The sequence below is a fragment of the Dermacentor variabilis genome, chromosome 6 (genome assembly GCF_050947875.1).
Source record: "Dermacentor variabilis isolate Ectoservices chromosome 6, ASM5094787v1, whole genome shotgun sequence".
Lineage (NCBI taxonomy): Eukaryota > Metazoa > Arthropoda > Arachnida > Ixodida > Ixodidae > Dermacentor > Dermacentor variabilis.
In genome coordinates, this window is record NC_134573.1 from 164,853,476 (window position 1) to 164,878,047 (window position 24,572).

A 24,572-nucleotide genomic window follows, 5' to 3' on the forward strand; every position below is an offset into this window, starting at 1 on the left:
CGATACAGGCATACTGAAATCGTAATATAAACTTAAGCAGCACATGTGTTTCTTTGGGATGTAAAACTCCATAATTTGATTCGAATTTTTTAAGCAGGTTATCCTTTCTCCTGGTAAATTTTTGCTCTATTTAGGTTTTGGAAAGGAATAGAATGAAACTGTAAAACCATCTTTCAATTACATATGAAATTGTCACGCTTGCATTTTTCTATACTATATATACACTTAACAATATGCAACCTAGCAGAGCCGAGATATCTTGCGTCACTTGCATTGCCTGTTGCGATAGTGCTTCCTCAAATGCCCGTTGACAACATAACCGACTTCCGGTGAAGAGAGCCCACAAATTACGGTTCCATCAATAGTTACTGCGCGAGGAAGGCATGACAAGCAGCAATAGATGCACAAGGCGCTATGTACGCCTTCTTCTGTCCCTCTTGTCGTCCTCGCGTTGTACTTGTTATGAATCACCAAAACGCCCAACTTTCCATCCTGTCGAAATGCATTGCTGTCGTAAATGCCGATTTCCTGACTGCGTGCATAAGCGAGAAGGATAACGACTTCGTTGTACTAAAGCTTACCTTTGACGTGCAGGACATCCGAGTGCGAGACCGTTCCTCCGGAGTTGCTCACAACACATGTGTAGTTGCCGGCGTCGCTAGTCTTCAGATTTTCAATGCTCAGTGTCGAATAGTCGGAACTATCAGTAATCCGCAGAGCACTTCCACGATGCAAAGTAGCGTCGTTCTTAATCCACGCAAACGTGAGCGGCTTCGTTCCCGACGCGGCGGAGCAAGTGATGCTGATCCTTTCACCGACGAGCAAGTTTTTCGGCATAACAAATGGCACTACCTTCGGCGGACCTGCAGTGTGCAAAAGAAATCCCATTTCGTTTCACGTCATCCTTTAACGTTGGCAATAATCGGCCAGAGAGTTCCTTATTAAAAAACTTACTTGGATTGCCCTGAACCTTGCTGATGAACGCCCAGCACGTGAATAGAACAGATATATACGCATTTCGTTGAAGGCCATTTGGGTGCCGCACGGTACACATCTGTCCAGGCCTACCGCGGCTGACGAAGCGAAGTGAGAAGTCGTACAGCAATGGCCGGCGACGGACGCATCGCTGGTGTAAGCGCACGCATGCTCGACGGTGGACTCCTAGCGCCGCACGTCGTGAGTTCTGTGGACTACGCAGAGCCACAGCTAGCGCGAAGCCGCAATTGTGTTTACAGCGAATCTTCTTGTTGAAGTTGGTAGATACGTTTCAAAATCTGAAAGTTTTACGTTTAAGTCATGGACCACGCACACGTCAGCATATGTAAAGAAGGTTCAGCATGACAGATACATCCTAAATTTGCCCCAGCCACGTAATTCCATGATTTAGAGGTGCGTCAGTGGAGCACGCCAACAAATTCCACAAGGTTTTCCTCGAGCACTGAGCGCTAAAATTTTAGTGCTAAAGGCCGAGAACGTTCATTTCGTGCCCAAATACACTTCATGGTGTTTAAAAAGAAGTGGTCATCAACGTGGCCTACATTTTACGATGATGGTAACTTGAGCTTTCAAGGGGTCTCCGACAGTGTTGCTTGCTTCACAGAGGTATTTCCCGGCATCTTCTCGTTCTATTTTTGATATTAGTAGAGTTCCGTTTTTGGCTATCTTAGTTGACGTGGTGTCTCCATTTATGAGGCGCCCTGTAATGTAAAATACACTGCTTTTAAGACATGAGCGAAACAGACTGTAACGTTCTCGAACTATTACCCTATCCGAAAACACCCGTGTACTTAGATTTAGGCGCACATTAAAGAAGCCCAGGTGGTCGAAATTTGCGCAGTCCTCCACTACGGCGTGCCTCATAATCAGGAAGTGGTTTTGGCACGTAAAACCCCGTACTTTTTTTTATTACCCTATCATCCAATGTTTTGCGAAACCATTTTATTTAAAATCCCTATTGTGAGCATTGTTGTATCTGTTTACTCCATAATGGAGCTCAGAAAACTTAAATGAGCTGTTTAGCTGGTATGGCATCGCGTGCAATTTCGCTTTTTACTTTGCTCGCACATGTTTGTTCTTTTAAGGCAGTCAACTTATTGTTTTCATTAACACCGCTGTACATGCGTTTCTTCAGTTTGCGCTCCCGGCGACATGCTCGGAGAACTGCAAAACAATGAAATTCTTAAGGCGCCGATCGCAGTGAACCTACCGTCTTTCCTCCACGTTATCGTAGGAGAGGGGTGGCCCGCTGCCACGCACTGGATGGCGACGCCTTCTCCTACGCTAACGACTTCATCTTTTGGTGCGTGTATCCACTTTGGGGGAGCTAATAAAGAGAATTGTTGTCATTAGCGTAAGGTGATCGCTGTTTTACGGCATTCTCATATGCGTGAACATAAGCGGTTCATTTTGCGCCTTTACTCACCATGGACTACGAGTGAACTGGACGTTGAGTCTGACCCGGCGGCGTTGCTGACCACACACGTGTAGTTACCGCTGTGTTGCAATGACAGAGGGCTTATGTTGAGCGTTGAGTACCCTTCTCCTTCGCCTCTTTCCAGGTTCTTGCTTTTGGAAATTACGGCACCGTCTTTTAGCCAAACGAACGTCAGAGGTTGTGTACCTTCGTAAGTTGAACATGTCACTGTTGCTCTTTGCCCAGCTACTAGCTTTGGAGCAAACGTGAAAGGAGTAACTCTGGGCGGCACTGAAAGTAGGTACAGAAAGATTCGTGGATTGGCCAGAAAACGTCCGCAAAACAGCAACACCATGCGAAAAATGTTCTTGCTTTCACTCACCGGTAGGCTTAGCCGAAGTAATTCCTATGAGCGTAGTGACCACGACTGCTGAGAGGCTGCCTCGGAGCATACTCTGAAATTTCATTCCGCCAGCACAGCACTAACATTTAATCGCTACGCGCACAGACACAAGTCTTGACGTATGGAGTATCGCATGGTGTGTGGCTGGTTGCACGCACGTAGCTTCGGTGAGAGCCCCGTGAAATGGTGAAGCGCTCGGGTCGCTTTTTATGTGTTGCGTCGTCGCAAATCCCCAGACACCTAGCGCCACACTTCGTCTGTTTTCGTTATTACAGTATGGACGGGCAAAAACCGTGGGAAGCACTTCGCACGTCGTACATACTAGATCACTTGTTGTTTTCATGCTCACTGTGTACTAGAAACGAAGGTCCGTATAATTGACCTGAAACGTGTGACGAAGCCTTGAGCCTCTATTTCGCATTCGTTCTGAAAGAAGACATATCTGCATATAAATGTACTGGCATGACACTGTTGTAAACATTGAGATGCGATGGAAAATCACCGACAGCTTCAACACACATTGAGAATGTCGCATATCCTGGCGCAATGTTTGTTGCTATGCTGTTCACCTTGTTGTGGTGAGGTAACTTACTTTTCACTGTCACAGTAACTGTCTTCTGGAGGGCCTGCCCTACCCCGTTACTGGCCTCACACTTGTATTCGCCGCTGTCACTCTTGCCTGTGGATGTCAAGATCAGCGTTCCGTTGCTTGACTGTTGTCGCTCTGCCATAGTTTGGTGCCCTTGAAGGAGGAGAGAACATTTTTAATGGTGCAAATTGTTGAATTTTAGACAGCCTGCGATACTTATAAGCAGTGAACAGGTAAATGTTTTTTTTTCTTTACATTATTTTAATTTTCCTTTTCTATCAGCCTACATTGTAGCCTGTACCTACTAAGATCAGCACAGTGCAGGCACAAGCGCAAGAAAAGAAATTCTAAGCGTTATGCTTCTTCACACCATTTGTTTGTTTCAGGCACAAGATGCCTAAGCTTGACATTTTGTCTCGTTATCAGGTATCCCGCTTAATGTGAGATAGCACACGCGACATGTGACGCCTTATTTTGTTCAATGTTGCGAACAACCACCTAAATCAACAAATGTACGACTAACGCGTGCATTTTTATTCGTTTAAACCTAACATATATTTGATGCTTCTAGGGCAATGAATCTACTCATGAGTATTGCAGTGTTACAGATGAGTGCTGCAGATTGGTACGGAATACTGAGCTTCTCACATGCTTCGTAACTCAATACAATTGTAGCCTTACCGGGAATCGTTAGAGTGACTTTTACAAGTTATGCTTATACTTGTGAACACGTCTCTTGTGAAGAAGTGTGTGATAAAATGTATATTGGCCGGCCTTGGTCTTCTTCAACGGGAAAAATAGTTAACACTGTATTTACGTCATTTTCGTTTATCGTGTTTTGTGTGTACATGTCATGTTTGCTTATTGGTAATGTTACTACTGCCTACGGTTATTTTATCTCCTTGGCTAGAACATAGCTAGCCGTCGCACATGACCTCGCTGTCCTTGATGGAATACGCTGCTGGAAGCCGCGAATTCTGTCATGTCACCCCCGACCATTTCTCTTTCTTTTATTTTAATCTTTATTGCATAATGTCTCTGCTGCCTACTACATTTTTCTTTTGTCTCCTTTACAACGTTACTTGTAGCCACCGTTCTTGACAAAGCTAGCTGCCCTGGCAACCTCGAAGCCCACCTATGCCATCCCTGAAATTTAACGGTGTGTCTAAGTGACTACATGCTACGACTTACATTGGTAGAATTATATTGCATTCACTGTGTTAGCGCTGGTATACTCCTTGCACGTACCGTTTCTCGTCCAAAGAATCGTGGGCGCTGGGTGGCCAGATGCTTGGCAGGGTATCCGTACTGTCTCGCCCCACGTCGCGACTGCACTCGTAGGCTCCTGAATCCATCGCGGTGGTGCTGCAGAATTGACATGCGGGCCGACCACTGTACGGCCGTAGAAACAAACGCGAACGTAAACTGTTTCCTACCGTGAACGGTGAGCGCGGCAGATTGAGACGCAGAGCCCACGAGGTTGGTCACGACGCACGTGTAGTTCCCGGAGCTGTCCACATCCAGCGATTCTATCTTCAACACAGAAAAGTCGATGTTGTCGGTCACGGAGCCGTCCTTGGCCTCTAGCCGGCGTCCGTTTTTCAGCCACCGAAAAGTGAGCGGCCGGTCGCCTTCCGTGGCGGTGCATATCGCTGTTCCTCTTTGACCCACACTTGCGTTGTTTGGAAACGAGAACGGCGATATCTTGGGAGGAACTGGGCAGATGGAAATGGTTCGACGTTTTCAGATGACTTAGAGGGATCTGCCTTTACCCGAAAGCATGCACTTCTGGTTGAACGCAGGAGCACTGAGAGCTGGTTAAGAAAGGCCCTTTCAAGGGCTCGCGCCATTCTCGGCGGCACCATCGCTACGGCCGCGAGCCTCTGTAAGAACTGTTTCTGAGGAGTTGTAAGGTGCTCGCGCTCACCCGCCGAAAGGCACTGCTAGTCTACAGAAAAGTGAGTGTAATTTCTTTCTGGGTCATGCCCCCTCCTCTGGGCGGAGGGTAATAGAGACGTTTGTATAGTCTAATAGCGATGCGTTGTTGTGAGCCTGCCATCCATGCGCAGCCGCGACGTTCATGCGATCGAGCTTACCTGGTCGTGAACAGTGGTATCCTTGAGGTACGCTCATGACGACGAGGAATCCTAAGGTCGCTACTGTGTATTCCATAGTTCGGCGGAGTGCTAGGGGGAAGCTTCAGGCGTACGGTACGGCACATGTACACGCGCCTTAACGCTCTACTAGCGGGTTGTACCAATGGCGTCGCGGCCGCATCCTGGAGGTTCTGGGCTGCTAACGCCAGGGAAGCTAGCGCCACCCTGGCGTAATTTTGCGAACTATGAGTACCTCTACTTTACGTCACCTTTCTCCGGCTTTCTTTCTGCCGGGTTTTTAACTTGTTTTTCACACCATTGCAGTCTTCCGGTGTGAAGCAGCGGTCAGCAGTGGGAGGCTAGAATTTGTAGTGCCTTCCTGTTGCACTACTTCTTATGGCGTGGTTTAACACTGTTTTTACAGAGGTTTGCTTTGTGTATTACCATTTGCTGCGCATTTATTAAAAAGTGTAGACGATGGTATTTAATGCTTCCGTACGGCGTAGCTAGTGCTCTTTTTATGATTAGGTTATCGCTTAGGTGCTGCATTAAAAGTCTCTTAGTCGATCACATGGTAGTTATTGTTCCACTCTCCTACCACGCGCTCTTTGTTTCCTAAAAATCTTTTATTTCCTTTTACAATATCCATGTTTCGCAATTATTACTAGTTTGCTAGAGGAGGCTTAACTGGCCTTGTCGCTTTGTTATTTGCAAGCAGTTTTATACACCGATATGATATAATTGTGTATCGGTGATTTGATAAGCAGCAAGAAGTTTAATCCGAATATTTTGTTCGCAAACGATTGGTAGTATAATTTCGCCTAAAGTAATCAGATTGGCGCGGGAGCTTCTCTTAAATATGTGAGCACATCGCTTGCAGCTTGTTCATCGCTTGTTCTCGCTAGTAATAACTTAAGCTGCGCACCTACTAAAAAAAAAAGCTTCGAAAGCACTCTTCTTTAATAGAGTAAATGTAAATCGCTCTTGATCTTGGGACGTTCATGCATGACAGGTCATGCGCAAAATATTTTCTTGGTTATTGCCGTTGTTACAAAGGTACGGGGAGGAAGATACATGACAACGCGACCTTACTTTTCCTCAGGTGAACGACAAATGTAGATTCGGTCTGTTTACGCGAGGCAAAGGGAAAACACGTGACCGTTAGATCAACCGAAATATAAGTGAGCGTCTTATATCTTTTTCGTTGTTTTCTTTCCGTGAACGAGGGCAAGAGAAGCTGGAGGGTTATTTGGAAACCGAGGAATGGGGAGGCGTTCTTAGAAATTTTTCCTGTAGTGTGTCGCTTTTGTCAGCGTGCAGCGCTTTTTCTTTTTGATGTAACACGAGATGTCGGCACTTTGTACCGTTACTAACTTCCATTTCATGCACATTGCATCTTACCTAGATATGCAGTAACAACGGTGCTTATTGAAAACATTTATTGCACTCTTTGACTGTCGAAAACACGTGTGGCCCCGATGAAAAGCCGCACCAACAGTGCAAGCGTCGCCAGTTTCGGTTTCGGTTGCGCCGCCGATGGACCCGCCACCATCCGGCCGTACACCTTCGCTTTCAGTCGACAGATGGCGCGCGCTTGGTTTTATGCGTCACCAAATGTCGCCACCAGGCGTTAGAGATCGACTCGGCTGAAATCGGAGTGAAATAATAAATTATTATCTCGGAGTTAACAGTCGAGAAATGTCGGTGGAAACAGTTTGCTTCTTTATATCACCCGTATTTCTCCTACCGTGGTGTCTCCGTTGCATAGTAAAAAAAGAAAGTGCCACTTAGCTTATGCCTTCAATTTCAGTTACAAGTGCGTTTTTAAACAAACTGGCATGTGTTCGGACGTTTAGTTTAGGAACATGTTCTCTTTTCGCTTGTACCGCTTTCAGCAATGAATGGACTAAACATTATTCATATTGTCCTAGCTTACAAATATCCGCTGTGCGGCTCCTGTGTCGCTTTTAGGCGTATGTTCTTACAAGGAAAAAATGAGTTGAAGCCGATAATTCTTGCACTAATTGAATGAACTGCTTAAGTCAATAGAACATTGTCTAGTTATCTGATTAGTGACCGTACTAAGGAAAACATAATAAGTAAAAAATCGAAATTTACAAATAAGAATTGACAACGAGAGAAAAACGTGAAACGGGTGCTGCTGTCCCAGCTGGCCGAAAAATCGATAACAGGGTGTGGCTCCTCGAGCTTCCGCTTCCGAATTATGACGTGGCCATGACGTGGCGCTCCGCCGCCGTTGGCTCACCGGCGGTAACCATGGCAATCACGGTCGAGAATCGGGAATTAAACAAATAAAGCTAGACTGGGTGGTTTGGAAGGGGAAACGAGGGAACCGGGGTTGTAGTCCTTTCAGAACATCGACGCTGGCGCGGTGCGGGGTCGTGGCCCACTGGCCTTGCTTGGCGCGTGTCGAAACGTGCGAATGCCCTTCCGCGTAGCGCGCCCTGGTCGGTGACATGCTTTGCGAAAGTGTGGAACGTTTCGGTTTACCAGTTGTTTTTGTTTTGCTGTAATATGCGTAAACCATGTATCTGGCGCTATCGATTGAGTACTTTATATACGCATAACTTTATTAGAGCTGTGAGTAAATACCTGTGGGCTGATTTTACTGTAGCCCAGCCTGCCTGGTCTTCTTTTCTCTGTACCGATACGGAACGGCGCGTAGATTAAGAAAAATAAAATTAAGTTTTTTATTGCTTCCTCTTTTTTAAGTGTTAGAAATGCACGTGCATAAAAGGCGGTTTCATGTTCTCGTATCGCTTGCTGTTGATATTCTGTGTTAATTAGGTTATTTGACTCAGCTGGTCGAGCAAAGTAATAACTTTTATGCTCATAAATAGCAACCGTCGTGGGTATCTGAAATGTTTGTTTTTGCGGCCAGTTGTTTGCATGTGCGCAGACCCGTTTGGACGGCAGTGTGACTTCCTTTAAAAATATATATATAAATTATGGAGTTTTACGTGCCAAACCTACGATTTCATTATGAGGCACACTGTAGTGGGGCCTCCGCAATAATCTGGACCACAAGGGGTTCTTTACCGTTCACCTAAATCTTAGTACAGGGATCTTTTCGCATTTCGACCCCATCGAAGTGCGGCCGTCGTGGCCGGGATTTGATACCGCTACCTCGTGCCTTGGGCACTAAGTAACCACGGCGGCTGCGACTTCCGTTGTGATGGTTGCAGGGCTAATAGGTAGGCGCACTCAAGTTACCAGTTTTGCACGTTCGCTTTTACTGTATGCTGATGGAGGTTGTTTCTTTATGGGGGGGGGAGGGGTTACTAGGTAATGTGTGGGCAGCACGGGCCTTTTATCTTTGATACAAACGGGTCCCGTTAGTCCTATCGTGGGACACTATATTTTAGTGACATTTTTCGCACGCAAAATAGCTTTAATATGTTATTTGAAATTAAGTCTTAGTTCTTGTTCCCAAGTCCATTGCATTGATGTTCCGTCGAACGCACGGCCAAATTTCGCTCGTTGGGCTTCACCTCATGACCACTCTATATACAGTGAAGCACCCTCTACAGGGTGATAGCTGGGGCTCCGCCGCTTTTTAAGAAGCGAAAGACACATTTTCTTTCTTTTCCTTTTTTTTCTTTGCTTTCTTTATCTTCTTTTAATGAAGAAGTGTACCACGACCGCCCGCTTAGATAATGCGGCGTCCTGGCGAATGATTCACCGACAGAAGTTCAGGGCTGACTGTTGGTCATAGCTTCTCTAATGACGGTTGCCAAGGGTACGGTATATTCTCTTTATGTTATACTACAACATGTTCGTCAGGAGTTTGAAAGGTGGGCATTCGCTAGTTTTAAAGCTAAAAATATGGTGTACCCTTGAATACGCCTCCGCGTATTCTGTTTAGTCTTTTGAATTGCATCTGTGACATAAGCTGCGTATTCAATGTATATCACATCGTTTTATTACGGCATTGCGGTTGTTTGTTCAAGGTGTATCAACACAGCCGTATAAATACGTAGACGTACCGGGATCATCTGATGTTTTTATTACACTCAACTGTACATACGTTGCTCATGTCCTGAATGTCGTTTCGGCGTTGTCGGAGGGTGGGAAACAAATAGCGGCGTTATGTAGCTTAACGCATAATCTCAGACAAACTACCGCATACTTATTGAAAACAATTGTCACAATGACGTACACCTTTGTGACAGCCTGGGTGAGTGATGCGTAGAAGGTTTGTGGCGCTCGCTATAAACTGTACGGATGACTATGCACGACTTCATTCTGTACACGCGAATAGTAGTGAAGTAACGTAGCGTTAAAACGGAACTATGGTACACAAACAATGCAATCGTGCTTCTTGGTGCAATTGCATGGTTACAGGTAGCGCGAACTTGACAGAGGTGCAGGAACAAACAAACGCGTATGCTAGATCGCTTATTCGCTTTCTAAAAGGAATTGAGATTTCTAGGTGGTGCGCTAGACAGGAAGGGCTGACGGGTGGAATTGCCAACCCGCAGGACACGTTGCAAGAAACTTTTCTTTCCGTTTTTTTTTGTCTATGCAAACGCTTCTTGCCTCAAAATTAGTTGAAGTAAAATATTGAGCTCATCATTGTTTGTTGCCATGCCCGTGTAAAATTCGCGCTATCTGTAACCATACTGTGGTGCACATCCGCATATTTAAGGATCTAATTGTTCTGCAAGTACGACGAAAAGTTAATGTACTCAAATTATGCTTCCTACCTGTCATACTTTTGGACACGAAAAAAGAAAGGAAAATAGAGCCCCGAACTATGTTGTTCGAAATTGCAGTGAAGGGTGCGAACTTGTAGGATTTCTCGCGAAGACATTTGCACGGTTAAAATCGAATGTCACTTGTTAGAAACCAGCATTCAGCATCATATGCTCATTCATTTCGGGAAAAATAGAAGTCTTCACACTGCATGTGGAAATGAGACTCGTCAGTATCATCCAAACAGCACCCGCCTGGCTGGCGTCCACTTTGTTTACAAAACTGGATATTCGAAAAATGTTTGTTCGTAGATTTCATATCCGAGTGACGTTGCCTGTTCTTGCAACGATCCTTCGATTTCGCGCACGAATATGAACATTCGCAAGCTTTTGTTTCTATATGTCGCTTAGAAAGCTAACCGTAACAACGCAAATTAGCTTGAGCCACATTTTTATGCTGATAATAGGGTAAAACGCTTTGTATAATTGGCACGCGCTACTTCTCTGTTATCTTCATCTTCATAACGCTGTGGTACCCTGCAAAATGACATCATTTGGCAATGTTGGTTCGAACTAAACAGTAATGCCGGACATAAGTATCAAAAGACATGTTACTGTATTCTTGAGCATTTCATTCATTCCTGCCATGTCCTACCAAAACGGCTCCAACAGAGACTTTAGCACTCTTTGTGAATTACATAAATAAATATACATCGAGAAACACGTACATTGTTTGTTGAGCAAAAGGGAATTGAGTTGGCAAGAGCACGGCGTACTTGGAGGACAGAAAAACGACCATATCTGTGGTTTAACGGGATTGTGAAAATGTGCTCTTTAAGGACATTGAAATGCTTTCATTGCGTGTAAACTATGTCATACTTCTAAGCGCCGACCCTCCGGTTATTCACGTAGTCTTTATCTTTGCACCATGCTGTCTTCGTGGCCCTAACTATGTGTTTACGTGGCTTCAAACTTGCTGGGTATTTTTTGAGTGACGGCAGTCAGCAAATGAAACCTAACGTTACAATCTTTCGGATATCGTGTTTCTTCCTGCTAAAGTTATTTCTCAATAAGCATAGTTGAAGCCCTGAGACATGCCACTCGTGCTACCAGCAGGGATAACTTATACGCGAGAAGACATTTGAAACAAGCACCGAATGTCATCTTAAACCTAGTCGTGCGTACTTGCCACTAGAACGCAGGTAAATGTAAGTAACCGGTCATGCACTATACGAAACAGGGAATATTACTCACGTAAGGAATGATAAAGGCTCGTTATTGTAAAAACATTTGACTAGAACATTTAGTAACACTCATCATACTAAATATGACTAGAACGGTAAATAATACTCATTGGACACTCACTTGGTGCCTGAAACGAGAGTTCGAAAGCATTCTAACGATAGATACACCTTGTACAGGCTCTCTATTGCTTGGCGGCTTATGACGTCAATGTCACTTCCGCCGCACCTCCAGTATCAGTATAGACTTCGCGACGTAGCACTTTTGCAACAATCTTCTGCTCGTACTTAGTTGTTTTCGAGAGAACTCGGCTATTTCACCCTATGAGATTTAAAATTGCCGACCTTTTCGCTCTTCTGTACACTTTTTATGACTCGTAAAACCTCGACTTCCGCATGATGTGCTTGTGGGATGCTAAGATGCCACAGGATCTGTCATGGAGACGGGGCTCTCAAGCTTCCTCGGTACACATGTGGGACACATCTGGACTATCTTGGGGAGAAAGTTATTCAAGGGATAATGTGAGGGGCAGTGGCGAGAGAAAATTGTAAGTACAGAATGGGGGTCGTCGTAACGTGCTTGTACGGCTGGCGCGTGACTAGAACAATGGATAAGAGCAAATTCAACAATTTTCAAGATGTCAACAGCAGGTCCTCCGGCGTTATCGCGGGCAGAATCACGCCGCGCTGTCGTAGACGTGCGAGGATGCGCTGCTTTTTCGTAGAGACGAACGCCGCCTGTCTTTGGCCTGCAAAAGAGAGGTTTAAATAATTTACAAGCATATTTATATGTGAGACATTCGAAATGAGAGCTGCTGACAACTGAAATGTGTGTTATTTTCCGCTGTGTGAAGCATCTTGTTGCAAAGCTTTGTTCCCACATTTGTCCGCAATTTTTTGGTATTTGTAATGATTTCTCTAGGTGGCTGGTTTCTAACTATTTAAACTACCATATAGGCTAGAATTTTTTGTTGGTGTTATACCTTCATGCTGAAACTGCGCTGAAACACGGACGACGGAAGAACACAAGAACGAGCGCTGATCTTGTCGTTGTGTTCTTTTGTCGTCTGTGTGTCTAGCACTGTTTCACCATGAAGGTATTGCACCAACTAGTTTGCGCCAAGACCTTGTTAAGTATGTAGGAGTTTGTCATCGAGAGAAATTTCATTGATAGAACTTTACAAAACGAGGTTTAGAGTTGCTTTTACTTGAAGAAATAAAAATAAATAAATAAGACAGCCTCACGTTATCTTTAGTCCTATTGCTCCGAGCAAGACATTTCTTGATGCAGAAAACCGACGGCTTTTGTAGTTTCATTCACTCAGCCCAAACCAGAAATATGTAATTGTATTTCTACGCGCTCTAGCCTTTATATGCTACTTTCCAAAAGCAGCCGACCAGAGCTTCCATCTCTACTTCCTTCCGTCTGTTCGCAACGTCACGAACGTCATTCCATTGCGTATGCGTAACTTCACCTTTGTTGAATCTCTTGTTTCTCAGTGCAGTCTCTCCCACCACCATCCCCTTCCCCACGCATGCAGCAATCGCGCACTTAAAATACAGCAGGCTGTCTCGCGCACCCGAGCGCAGAATTTCCCCCCGAAGATTCATACGCTCACACAGGTAGAAGGCACGCACTTCCTCGTAGCGGAATGAGAGAACTCACGTCTGTAGTATTGTATCCCCTGTTTGGTGCCGCCGAGCGCAGTTCCTCGATCTTGTAGTTGCCGGAGAGGCTCCTCCGGCTCTGGATGGTGGCGTAGTCGGAGCGGTTGCGCTTCTCTGTGACGTCGATGTAGCGCTGCTGCTGCTGCGTCACCTCGCCGTAGCTCTGGCGCTTCTCTGCTTCTAGGGCTGCGGCCGAACCACGGGAGGAGGAGCAGGGATGGGGACAGGCGGAGAAATGGCGGGAATAGACAGTTAGAAGACCTCACCTTGATACTTTATTCACCAGGAAAAAATTTACTAGAACTTCAGAACGACAGAAGGCTGTAAAATTTTTGTAGTAGGCTCAGAGTACCGAGCGACTAATTGCAGTGGTTAGCTGCACATGTAGCCTGAGGAGAATATTCGTCATTCTTACTTTCGTTAAAGTTTTTAGTTAGGCCCTAGAGACCCTAGACAGTTTGCTGGCTCCGATTTTTCTCCACTACGCTACAGGTCTGCCTCATCTGCTTCTTGCCAAATTTGTTTCTTTCTAACACGAAGTATTCAGTCCTCATTCAGAGCTTTCCGCAGTTTGCTTTGTTTCGCCTTCTCGTCACCATTCATGCCCCCCTCAGGTCACTGTTAGCAAGGGTGGTACTGGTGCTGAAGAAATGCTCACATTTTTCGAAATTCTTGTGCGCTTTGGTCTTTTTGATGCAGATGGTGACGACGGTGATGACGACGAGGACAGCGATGAGAAAGGATGCGGCGGGAACCAGCAGGGATGGATCCTTGTAGAAGACCCAGGCCCTGTCATGACCTGCGCCGCAGAAGTGCACGTTGTGGCAAGCCTATGTCGTCCGATGTTCAGTGCAAGGAAACTGCCGCAGAGTGCCGTTTAGGCGCGCACTATCGGTTTCTAAGGCTTATGGGGCGCCAGATCGTCGAAAAAGAAAAAAAGTGTGCGTGTGTGTGGGGGGGGGGGGGGGGGGGGGTGGCTAAGTTTACCTGTAGCCTGGGCATGGCAGCCTTGGATTCAGCAATGCAATCTGCAGTGGTATTCAGTCGCCGGTTATGTGGTTAACAATTCCACAAGGCTACGAACTGGATGTCTAAACTGTGCAGGAGTTTGTCTTGTGCTTTTATTTTTCTTATTTTTTGTACTTCTTAATTTATTTATTTATTTATTTCCTCCTTGAAACCCGTGCCCTGAAAACATTCGGAGCCGATACTGCACATATTGAAAAATAAACAGATAAAAAAAATCCACAGGTCCACATGTCGTCGTGTACTTGATGCTCTTTTGGTACCTTGTACCTTGTAAAGAGAAGTCTCCGAGGCCTAATGAAACAATCAGGAAGAGACAGAATTTCTAGCAAAGACGCCGTCTCTGCGGCCATCTAAGACAGGATGAAGCGGCCTCGAAATTTCGGATTCTCGTTTTTAAATGTTGCTGAAGATTCTGTCCTTCCTTGTCTTGTAAGCTGTCTTGTAAGCTATCCGAAAAAATGTAACGTCTGTGTTACAATCCTTTGCCCCCCCCCCCTCCCACATAACAGTATTTTTGATGTTCGTGATCGCAAATGCTCATTGCAAGACTGCACAGACATAGAAAAATTTAAAGCTTTCTTGGTCGCAATTCCTGGCGCTTGCGCGTAGCACGCGCTGTGGCCAATACAGCAAAGGCTTATGTTCTTTAGGATTTTCTTTTTTGCTGTTTCCTCGAATGAAGATAGATAAACGCGAGCGACTCTAAATAATGCTCCATTATTTACAGTCAGGTTAGGTTAAGAAAGTGCTTACCTTGGTTAGTGGTGTTGATGATGATGGCCTCGCTTCCAGACCCGCGCCCGAACTGGTTGGACGCGGTAAGGTACACCTTGTATGTCGCACCCCCGTCCAGGTCTGTGAGCGTGTAGCTCGTGTCGCCCGAAGCCACGACCGGGATGTGGTGCCAGGGGCCCGTGTTCTTCTTGTAGTGCAGCGTGTAGCCTGGTGAGGAATGAAGAATGCCCTGCTCAAAACTGTAGCTTTAAAGTTAGCGCAAAGCGCTAACATTAAGCTGTCCTGCGTCCGTGGTTCGTTCTGTTTTTTTGGTGCTTAATTAAGCAGGCGCACCGCGTTCTCGCTCGCTACTCACTTGAAAGGAACTCTGTTAGGAGCCGCACTACACCAGTTTAGACGGCTGAAGTATTCTGTCAAAACAGTGTTTTCATTTTATTTCACTAAATAGGTTTAACTGCTATTGGAGGAAAATGAAGATCGAAATTACCCTTATTGAAATTCGCACCGAAACTTCATCACCGGTACGTCAGTAAGGCGTCACGGATTTTAAAATGTTTTCGTGTATTTGGGGCGTTCTGGCTCAGAAAGTGTTATGAAACTTCCAAGGTTAAGCCTTTGGTTTCATCTCAGATACGATGCGGAGCCCTTCTTTAACGATAGGCAATTGACTAGACCCAAGTAGCCGCTGCCAGAATCAGTGATGTCTGGGTGAGAGCGAGGCGGGAACTTCAGGGCGGCCTCGCCACTTGTTAGTTCGTTCTTGCGCCTGTTTCTGGCTTACCAAGCATTCACTCACACTAAGAGTGGCAGTTTTTCATTGCAGAAGTATAATTTAATTAAACAGCTTAACTTAATATTCGTCTCCGGTGCCCGTTGAAACTTAAGTTATTCCTACGTTGGTAAACCACCGCCTTTAGGCTATACTCTTGCGACCCAAAAGCCGGCTGTCAAGGACGTCAACTGTTACTCATTGCAGTCAGTTATGCCATATCCACATAAACAATACGTTTTGTGATGGCGTTGTGATTGCTGGCGCATATGTGAGTTATGACAACTAATGGGGAATGATGGGCTAGTAATGTTAAGTAAGGTGCCGAAGCTCGGCTGTTGTAATTTTCGCTTCTGCATTTTCCCTCGCAGTGGTTAAAAATTCCGATGATTGTCGATGCTTGTCCCAACTGGGAACACAATTTTATTTATTTCCGTAAATGCCAGCGAAAGTCTCGTGGCAGAAGGCTGGCGTCCTTACTGAGTTTTTTCGCCCCATAACTTTGATGCAGATGTCGTGGTTTGCCCGAATAGCTTATGCCGCGCTTATTTTGCAACATTAGTAATTTAAAGTTTAATGAGTCACAAGTGGAATGTTGCTATAGTTTACGAAGCTTGAGCCAATTGCCTTCATTATCGTTGGCGATAATGGAGTGTTACCTGTTGCGGAGGTTTAGTGGTTAAGTCCTGTTGCTTAACACGAGTTCGCGCGCTCGATTCCCGGTCTTCTCGGCAAGATGCCTTTAGGCGCAGAATGAGAAAATGCTCGCGCATTGGAACTTCACGTTAAGACGTTCCACATAGCAAAATGATAGGTGACGCCGTGATTGAAAGTTCTCCATCATGGCGTCCCTCACAATCAAGATCTTGCTTTGAGAGGTAAAACACGTTTCATAGATCGATCGATCGATCGATCGATCGATCGATCACTCACTCACTCACTCACTCACTCACTCACTCACTCACTCACTCACTCACTCACTCACTCACTCACTCACTCACTCACTCACTCACTCACTCACTCACTCACTCACTCACTCACTCACTCACTCACTCACTCACTCACTCACTCACTCACTCACTCACTCACTCACTCACTCACTCACTCACTCACTCACTCACTCACTCACTCAATCGATCAATCAATCCCAATCCACTCTTCCGTGCTATGTTTACCGTATATGTTTCCTACGGCAGTACCTGTTACGGGAGCAGCGGTGGCTTTCGATTGGGTCCACTTAACCTTGAAGGCAGAGTCGGTGCTTGAGATCAGGGTCAGCGCAGGAGGGAATGGCACATCTGCAAGAATTAATGATGGCGCGTAAACGTAAGTGCGGCGTAAACACCGGCTTCGTGAGCGACGATCTCTTCGCTATAAGTTATAAAGCGATATGGTTTCGTTAAACACATGCTGAGCCAAAGATGAGCCGAACGCAGCGGCAGGATTGCGGAAGTTATTTTCAGCGCTTAAGCACGCTCCAGTGGAGGCTACGGAGTGTGACGATGAGGTGTTCTAGATTGTCGGGCCATGACGTAACAGCGTTTTTCGCAAACATGTACTGTGAAAAGAACTTCGGAAAAATGTAAATCATTTGCTCTTCTTGGTGGGTTCTCATATTGTAAATGGCTGAACATTGAAGCGTTCAAATAGGTAGATGCTTCGTACACACAGCAGGATAAATCTTGTAGTTCACTAAAACTTCAAAAATTAAAGGGTCAACGCCTGACGGGAAACAGCACAGCGCTCAAGATGTCGATTGAGTTGTCGAAGGAACTCGTATCGCCGTGGAGCTGCTTTGAAAATCCATAGGTGCAGTCCTAATTTGCATATGCACCAATAGTAAATTTTAGATTTATTTATTTGGGCATTATTTTTTTCCTTTAGGTCACCAAGAGCAGTAACCCAAGGGGCTTGTGAGACTTAATTGCCCCGTTTTAAGCGCGCGTGGCTTTTTCAGCTATCAACGATATAAATGAAGTTAAACGCTGGCCTTATTTGCCGACGGTTCGTTTTCGTTGAGAAACTCGATTGGAAATCCTCCCGGCTGATGGAAGCTACAGAATGGTATACAAACCACTCTATGAACGAGACCTAACACGCGCGTGACATAACTTAGTTATGAGACGCTTGGTGAATAAGGCGTGACTTGTTTGCAACCGACAGAGTGATGGAAGCAGCAGAAAACGTGCAGGAAACTGCCTGTAACATGCAAGCTTTCTATAAGATTATCCTACGCTGCGCGCGGTTAAAATGAGCTTGTGTGGACAAACGTTTCGTGCTGCGTACTAACCGCCATCCAAAGTGTAGACGAGCAAGGCTTCAGAGGGCGGTCCGCTTCCGATGGCGTTGAAGGCCTTGACGATAACACTGTACCGCGAGGACTTTGTGAGGCCCACGAGCGTGACTTCCTGGGATCCGTTAACCACCGTCTCGACCGTCTTGAAAGAGTACGGCTGGCTGGACTCGGCCGCCCGGTATCCCACGTAGTAGCCCTTGAGCACACCGTTCCACGTGTCTCGAGGAGGAGGCTACAAATGTCGAGCAATGAAGAAAACGCTGAAAACTTGCATCGTGATTGGGTCTGCGTCTTGCAAGATTTGACAACGCGTCACAGCAATGCGTAAGTGACTAATGTCCATGGTTCAAAAGTACTTCCTGCTGGGCAAGTTGTTGTTGTTTACGATGTATTTTCTTTTACCGCGCGAGAGTGGACGCCACAAAGAAAATTACGCTTGTGTGCACCGTGTTTTTTCTGTGTGATATCCGATTTCACATCGTTATAACAATATATTCTGACTAAAATAATTAATAACTACACAATCTTGGTATACGTTCGTTTTAAAATTCGAGAGATCAAGTTTTATACAAATGAATTGCTTTCTCGCTTCTTGTCCCAGCGTTCGCACTGCACGCTTTGCTTACGTACGAACACGAAATGCCCGTTAAGGCTTGATTTGCGACTATGCAAGAGTTCAAGATCAGCTAATTTAAACATTTGCTTACCGGCGTGCAGTAGGCGAAAGACTTGTTATCTGAGCTGCGAAATATGCATAAAAGCGTAATCCACATAAGTAGTTATCATTGAGGACTCCACCGTAAGGTTGTGCGCCGCGCGAAAATTGGTGCCTAGTGTACGACCGTTGAACGTTTTCGTCTCCGACGTACTCGTGATGCCTAGGATATGTATATTAGTGAACTAAAAAAGTCCGCCTGCATTCCGCCTGGATTCAGCCCTGTAAAAGTGGATGTACAGCGAGGCTTTGGCCGACGTTAGACAACGTTACGCTAGCACCACCGCCAGCGACGTGTACGTCGCGCGTACACGTATAGAAGTGCAGCATGCATCCTCATCCTTCTAGGCCCTCCGCCAAGCGCAAGTGCGTTACTGACCTAAATGAATATTTAAAAGTAAATTGCGTCAGAAAAATGCGTAAAGCACGACTTGCATACAAGGTACAGACATGATAGCTTCGCATTGTTATTCGAATATAAGAGAAAACATAATTCTGTTACGCGGAAACCGAGCGCGAAGCTTACCAGCTGCCGTGTGTTTTTGTGTGAGCACCGCGCTCGCGGACACGAAAAGTCCCGACTAACTAGAAACTAAGAGCTTCGCTGTAAAGAAAAAAAAAATGGAAGCATGGACTTCTGTGGTGAAAGCAATTTGTAGATATGTGCAAATGCATATGTAAGCGTGCGAGTAGGCGCGCACGCTTACATATGCATTTGCGTATATCCACCAACACATAGGCGTGCGCACGTATGCAAAAGATGGGCATTGTTCTTAACGTCCGTGCTCTACTGTTTTATATTTCGTCGAGAGGGTCCGTTTTGTTCTGTTCCCATGATTTATGTTACCAGCCTTATTATGTTGTACAACTTGTTGGCGCATGTTTAAGTCCTCAAAGAGAAAACGATGCGCTTGTCTGCGGCATGAACTGGACATAAAGGAAAAGTATACCTTCCACGAAACGGCAATAGAAGTAGGTCCCTTGGCAGCTGCCCAGACGTCGGTTGGTGATCCGCCGGGCTCTGGGTGAGGCAAAAGCACGCGCAAGGGATGCATGTTACCGAGTTTTCATGTTGAGCTACAAAAATAAAAAGACAGAGAAATTAGAGGTAATATTTGCTTGAGTATATATTCGAACAGTCCACTTACATCTAGAGCATTTTTTCGCCTTCTTTGTGTTTTACCAACTTCCTTTCGACCATAACTTTCCGTGAACGCGTCGCGGGATCGAATCCCGGCCACGGCGGCCGCATTTCGATGGGGGTGAAATGGGAAAACGCCCGTGTACTTAGATTTAGGTGCACGTTAAAGAACCCCAGGTGGTCGAAATTTCCGGAGGCCACCACTACGGCGTGCCTCATAATCAGAAAGTGGTTTTGGCACGTAAAACCCCATAATTTTTTTCCGTGAACGCGCCAAGGCTATAAGTTATGCGAAAGCTGCCTGTAAATCGTGAGTGGGAGTAACGTAGGGCAGTATTATAAACACCACGGACAGCGTCTTCATTCATTACCGCGACCTTACTCGCAACACATCTGACGCTGTGGACTTATACCGCTCATAGCGCAAAGCAGCACGCCGATCGCTTAAGTCATCGTCGAGGTTACAAGAGCTGTTGGCAGCGGTGCTGGCAGCCTTCAGAGACGGGCAAGGTCGCCACCAGCTCGCAAGCAGGTGCGAACCCGTCCGTACCACCTTAAGCGTAAGCGATCGTGCCGTGGTGTGTGTAACGTCCTGAGCCCAGCGATATTCGCTTTTGTACGGGTGCTTACGTGATGCATATTGTATGCAAGGCGGGCTGCTTGCTGACTCACCTTCTTCGGCGGTGAGGAAGCGGACCGGGTCCGAGGGGGGACCCTGACCCACTTCGTTCTCGGCGGTCACGGTGAGAGAATAGGAGGCGCCCGGGTGAAGCTCGCTGATCATGGCCGAAGTCTGGCCGCTCGGCACGGTCTGCTCCATGAGGCGATGCGCCCCGTCTGCGGCGGCGAGCGGAAGATGCGCGAGAGTTGTTTGTGGGAACGGAATTGCACGATTACCATTAGGTACGAGCATCGGTTTATTTCAATGGGGGCGAATTTGAATACAAAGACCGCGTCTGCATACGAATCTATCATTGAAGAGTGGCGACCGGAGACAACGAGGGGTGCGGCTTTCTCGCGTTCATTCCGCGCTTGATGAAAAGCTTGCACGAGCACTATACAGCGCTGGAGCAGAGAAGAGCAATTGCGCTCATAAGTTTGCGAAAATCAAGAGTGAAGAGGGACAAACGGAAGATTTTCTTCTGATCAATGGCTGAGTGCCGGCCTGAAGTATGCTAGCGCGCTTCCCCTTGCCCCCACTTTCTTCCCCCCCCCACCTCCTATACCTTTGTTAGTTGTGCCATATAGTGATGTTTTCCTGCATCCCTTGTGACTACGATTTCTAGGTGCCAACAGCCGTCGTACTACCTGCTCCCGTGCAGCCGATCTCAGCGGAACTAGCTGGGCGTGTCTTCGTTACTCACTGCAAAAGAAAAACTTGTTCGACGCAGCAACTGCAAGAAGTCGAGTTATTACTGCGTTGGCGTTTCGTCGTGCACAATATTTGTTACAATGAACATGTCGGAAGAAATAACTGAAGAACTATACTAAAGTCTGCTCTATTCCTTCTCGCAGTTGACCCGAGAAACAGTTTGTACGCCGGTTGTTTTGGTTTTGAAAAACTGTGCACTTGCAAGTGAGTATACGCTCTGGCGAAATTGAGGCTCGAACGCACTTCAATCGCGAGACCTCCTTGCGGTATTCTGCCGCTAAATGGAAATTTTAATTGTTTGTGGCAGGAGCGGAACGTGGTTGTGGCAGAGCGGCGTTGTGGCGAGTATAGTGCGATGCCAGGTTGAAGGTAAGCATCTGCGCGCCTACGCACAATAAAAAAGCGACATACCCCTGTCCCTCCAGTAGTGCACAATGTAGTTGTTGATGGGGCTGTTCCCGCTGTACGGCTCCGACCAAATGACGTTCACCTTGCGTCTCCAGACTTCCAGGATACGAAGGTCCAACGGTTGAGCGGGGACCTCTGTGAAAACGAAGATAGGAATAGGAGCGTGTTTGACTAAATGGTTGCGCTTGCATTGTTTCTTCTGTTTCATACGGAAAACGACCCTAGCTCACCGACGACGAGCAGCTTGATGTTCCTCTCGTCGCTGCCGTACTCGTTCTTCGCGACGCAGGTGTAGAGGGCCGCGTCGCTCCTGTCCGTCGTCGGAATCAGTAGCTCTGCAGTCACGCCGTTTTCCGTGTTCGACTCGAACTTTTCGTACCTGCAAACGAGGTTAATGCCAAGCTGACAGTGCTTACACCGCGTTGCAGGGGAGCGGTTCTTCCTGCTGCCATTTTTTGCACATTTTATTCGACATTAAGCAAAAGTTATGTTTTCCACACAGCTGACCGGCGAGTTAATAACGCTGAAATTAAGCTATCTTTAAATATTATGGAACGTTTCCGTATCGCGACTAGCCTCGTAAGTCCTCGTAAGCTGAAGTTCGTTGAATCGCGTAAGTTTACGAGATTCAACAGCCAAGAGAATTCAGCTCCGAATGCCATATTTGCTGCATCAAAGTAGGGCTTCTAGAGTGGGGTTGGTTTTTTGACGTAATTTAGACTGTCTACAAATCGCACAAGTGATGCTAACTGGGCACGCATGGCTCCTGAGACCCATGAAATCCCTTTTCAGCCTTGCTCTGAGCAGTTGTACAAAAAAAATTAAATTATGAGGTTTTACGTGCCAAAACCACTTTCTGATTATGAGCCACGCCGTAGTGGAGGACTCCGGAAATTTCGACCACCTGGGGTTCTTTAACGTGCACCTAAATCTAAGTACACGGTTGTTTTCGTATTTCGCCCCCATCGAAATGCGGCCGCCGGGGCCGGGATTCGATCCCGCGACCTCGTGCTCAGCAGTCCAACACCATAGCCACTGAGCAACCACGGCGGGTGAGCAGTTGTACAAGGTGAATACACAATCCAAGGTAGGTCAGTATGAGTTCAATGTGAATTCGACGAAAATCGATAAGACTTCACTGAAAGGACATTGCAATCTGGTTTCAGCGCATGTCATCTCTTGGCCAGACGCCAGTGTCAAAAAAGAAGGAAAAAAGAACACCAGCGGGAAGAAGGATCGAAAATGGGCGATGGTGCCCATACACATTACCCATACGGACGCACTGATCACTTAGCTATTGCCCGAAATTACGCGGCGTCATATTATAACTGTTGCTGGAGTTGTCAGAAGGAATTTTTGCAGCGTCGCGGTTGGCTGCATCAGCGGCAGTGACAAGTAGCTAACTTACGTATAATCAGACTGCGTTTCCCACATTTTCTCTGTCGTGATATTGGAGTCCCCATGACGACAAAAAGCAAAATAATGGAATAATTCGAAGCACTGATGACTGAAACAAAAAATCAGTTTTGCACAGAAATGCTTCCTACAACTTGTTGTGAGGCGAAGCGGGTAAAGGCAGCGTAGCCGCTTCCAATATAGTTTACGTATTCATCACTTCCTGGATGACAAGAGAGCCGATGTAGGCACGAATAATGATGAAAATGTATTTGTTTTTGTAAGACAGAACAACGACGCATGCATTGACCTTCTCTTGCCAAGTCCTTCATTTTAGCCTCCACTAAGGCGTCCCTCTAACCGACTCGTGAAGTTTCGGGATGTTAAATGCAAAAATTTAATTATGTATGTGCCGTATTTTTTAAGGCAAACGATAGAAACAGCTACAGGCACGTGCATTTGCCTCCCGAAATATTCGACACATGTCCGATGCTGTAACGTTCCTTGTACCGACTGTCTTCTCGGTAAAACACAACATTATAAAGCCCAAGGCATCTGTGTACCATCCTGCTGGGTGCTTGCGTAACATTCAATGGGTAAACGCGCGTACACTTGGCGAACGTATATAACGCAGGGAAGTTTTCTAGCGAAATCTTGGTTTGTGCTAGTTGGGTCGTGTTCAGAAAATAGTTTTGACGCAAACTAGACAAGGGTACGGAACACATATGCCAGGACGGGCGCCAACTTTCAAAATATTTTATTCACAACGAGAAATCGCTTTTGAAGCACAGCCAAGTCACGTTATCACAGTCAACATGCTACAAACAATTAATAAACCCAGAAACGGATGCTCCGTGATCAGCTGCTTTTTTATGGTCAACACTCTGCGCATGTCATTTGATTGGCACGGGCAGCTGATCGCTGAGCATATGTTCTTTGTGTTGGTTATTCTGTTTGTAGCATGTTCACGGTGATCACGTGACCTGGCTATGCTTAAAGGCGATTTCTCATTCTTAATTATATCAGTTCGAAGTTGGCGCCCGTCCTGTGGTATGTGTTCTAGGCCCTCGCCTAGTATGCACAGAAAATTTCTTTTAATATGAAATTTTCTGTGCTTCCAGTCGAATTCAGAAAAGGATGGTCCGAGTGTTGCATATGATACGACATCCTGCGCCCTTGATGCGTCAGTGTAATACTGCGGGCATGAGTACTTCGCCATAAGTTCAAGAAAGTGCATTTGAACGCGTGCCTCGATGAGCATCTGTACGGCCGAGAAAGAAAGAGAAATAGAAGAGAGGAAAGGCAAAGAGGTATAACCAGACGCACCTATACGGTTTTCTACCCTGCACTGGGGGAAGGGGTATAGGGATGGAAAAGAGAGAGAGGAGATAGAGAGCCGAAACAAATGCAGTACTGTCGGCTGTGAAACATATCAGTAAAACAAATGTACAAAGAGCCATTATATTCACCGACTCTCTGATAGTTGCAAGATGTTTAAAGTTGTTGTGTAAAAGTAAAAATGCTGTAGTAAGTTATCTTTAATCACTCCTGTATGCAGCATACATGTTTAACGAGCATGTCACAATG

The 24,572-nt window shown here is 46.1% G+C and overlaps 1 protein-coding gene across 1 annotated transcript in view; it reads right to left on the bottom strand.

Annotated features, from left to right (window-relative positions):
• Window positions 1-9,513: 9,513 nt before the first annotated feature.
• The window catches only part of LOC142586350 (cell adhesion molecule Dscam1-like), a 37,068-nt gene continuing 22,009 nt past the window's right edge, over window positions 9,514-24,572 (bottom strand). The window contains exons 11-20 of the mRNA XM_075697600.1: window positions 21,821-21,969; window positions 21,594-21,725; window positions 20,483-20,647; window positions 19,620-19,690; window positions 17,949-18,186; window positions 16,858-16,956; window positions 14,908-15,096; window positions 13,784-13,924; window positions 13,124-13,311; window positions 9,514-12,206 (exon numbers count right to left, since the gene is read on the bottom strand). Coding sequence (XP_075553715.1) covers window positions 12,135-12,206; window positions 13,124-13,311; window positions 13,784-13,924; window positions 14,908-15,096; window positions 16,858-16,956; window positions 17,949-18,186; window positions 19,620-19,690; window positions 20,483-20,647; window positions 21,594-21,725; window positions 21,821-21,969 — 1,444 coding nt within the window. The 3' untranslated portion in view covers window positions 9,514-12,134. The remainder of the gene's footprint in view (window positions 12,207-13,123; window positions 13,312-13,783; window positions 13,925-14,907; window positions 15,097-16,857; window positions 16,957-17,948; window positions 18,187-19,619; window positions 19,691-20,482; window positions 20,648-21,593; window positions 21,726-21,820; window positions 21,970-24,572) is intronic.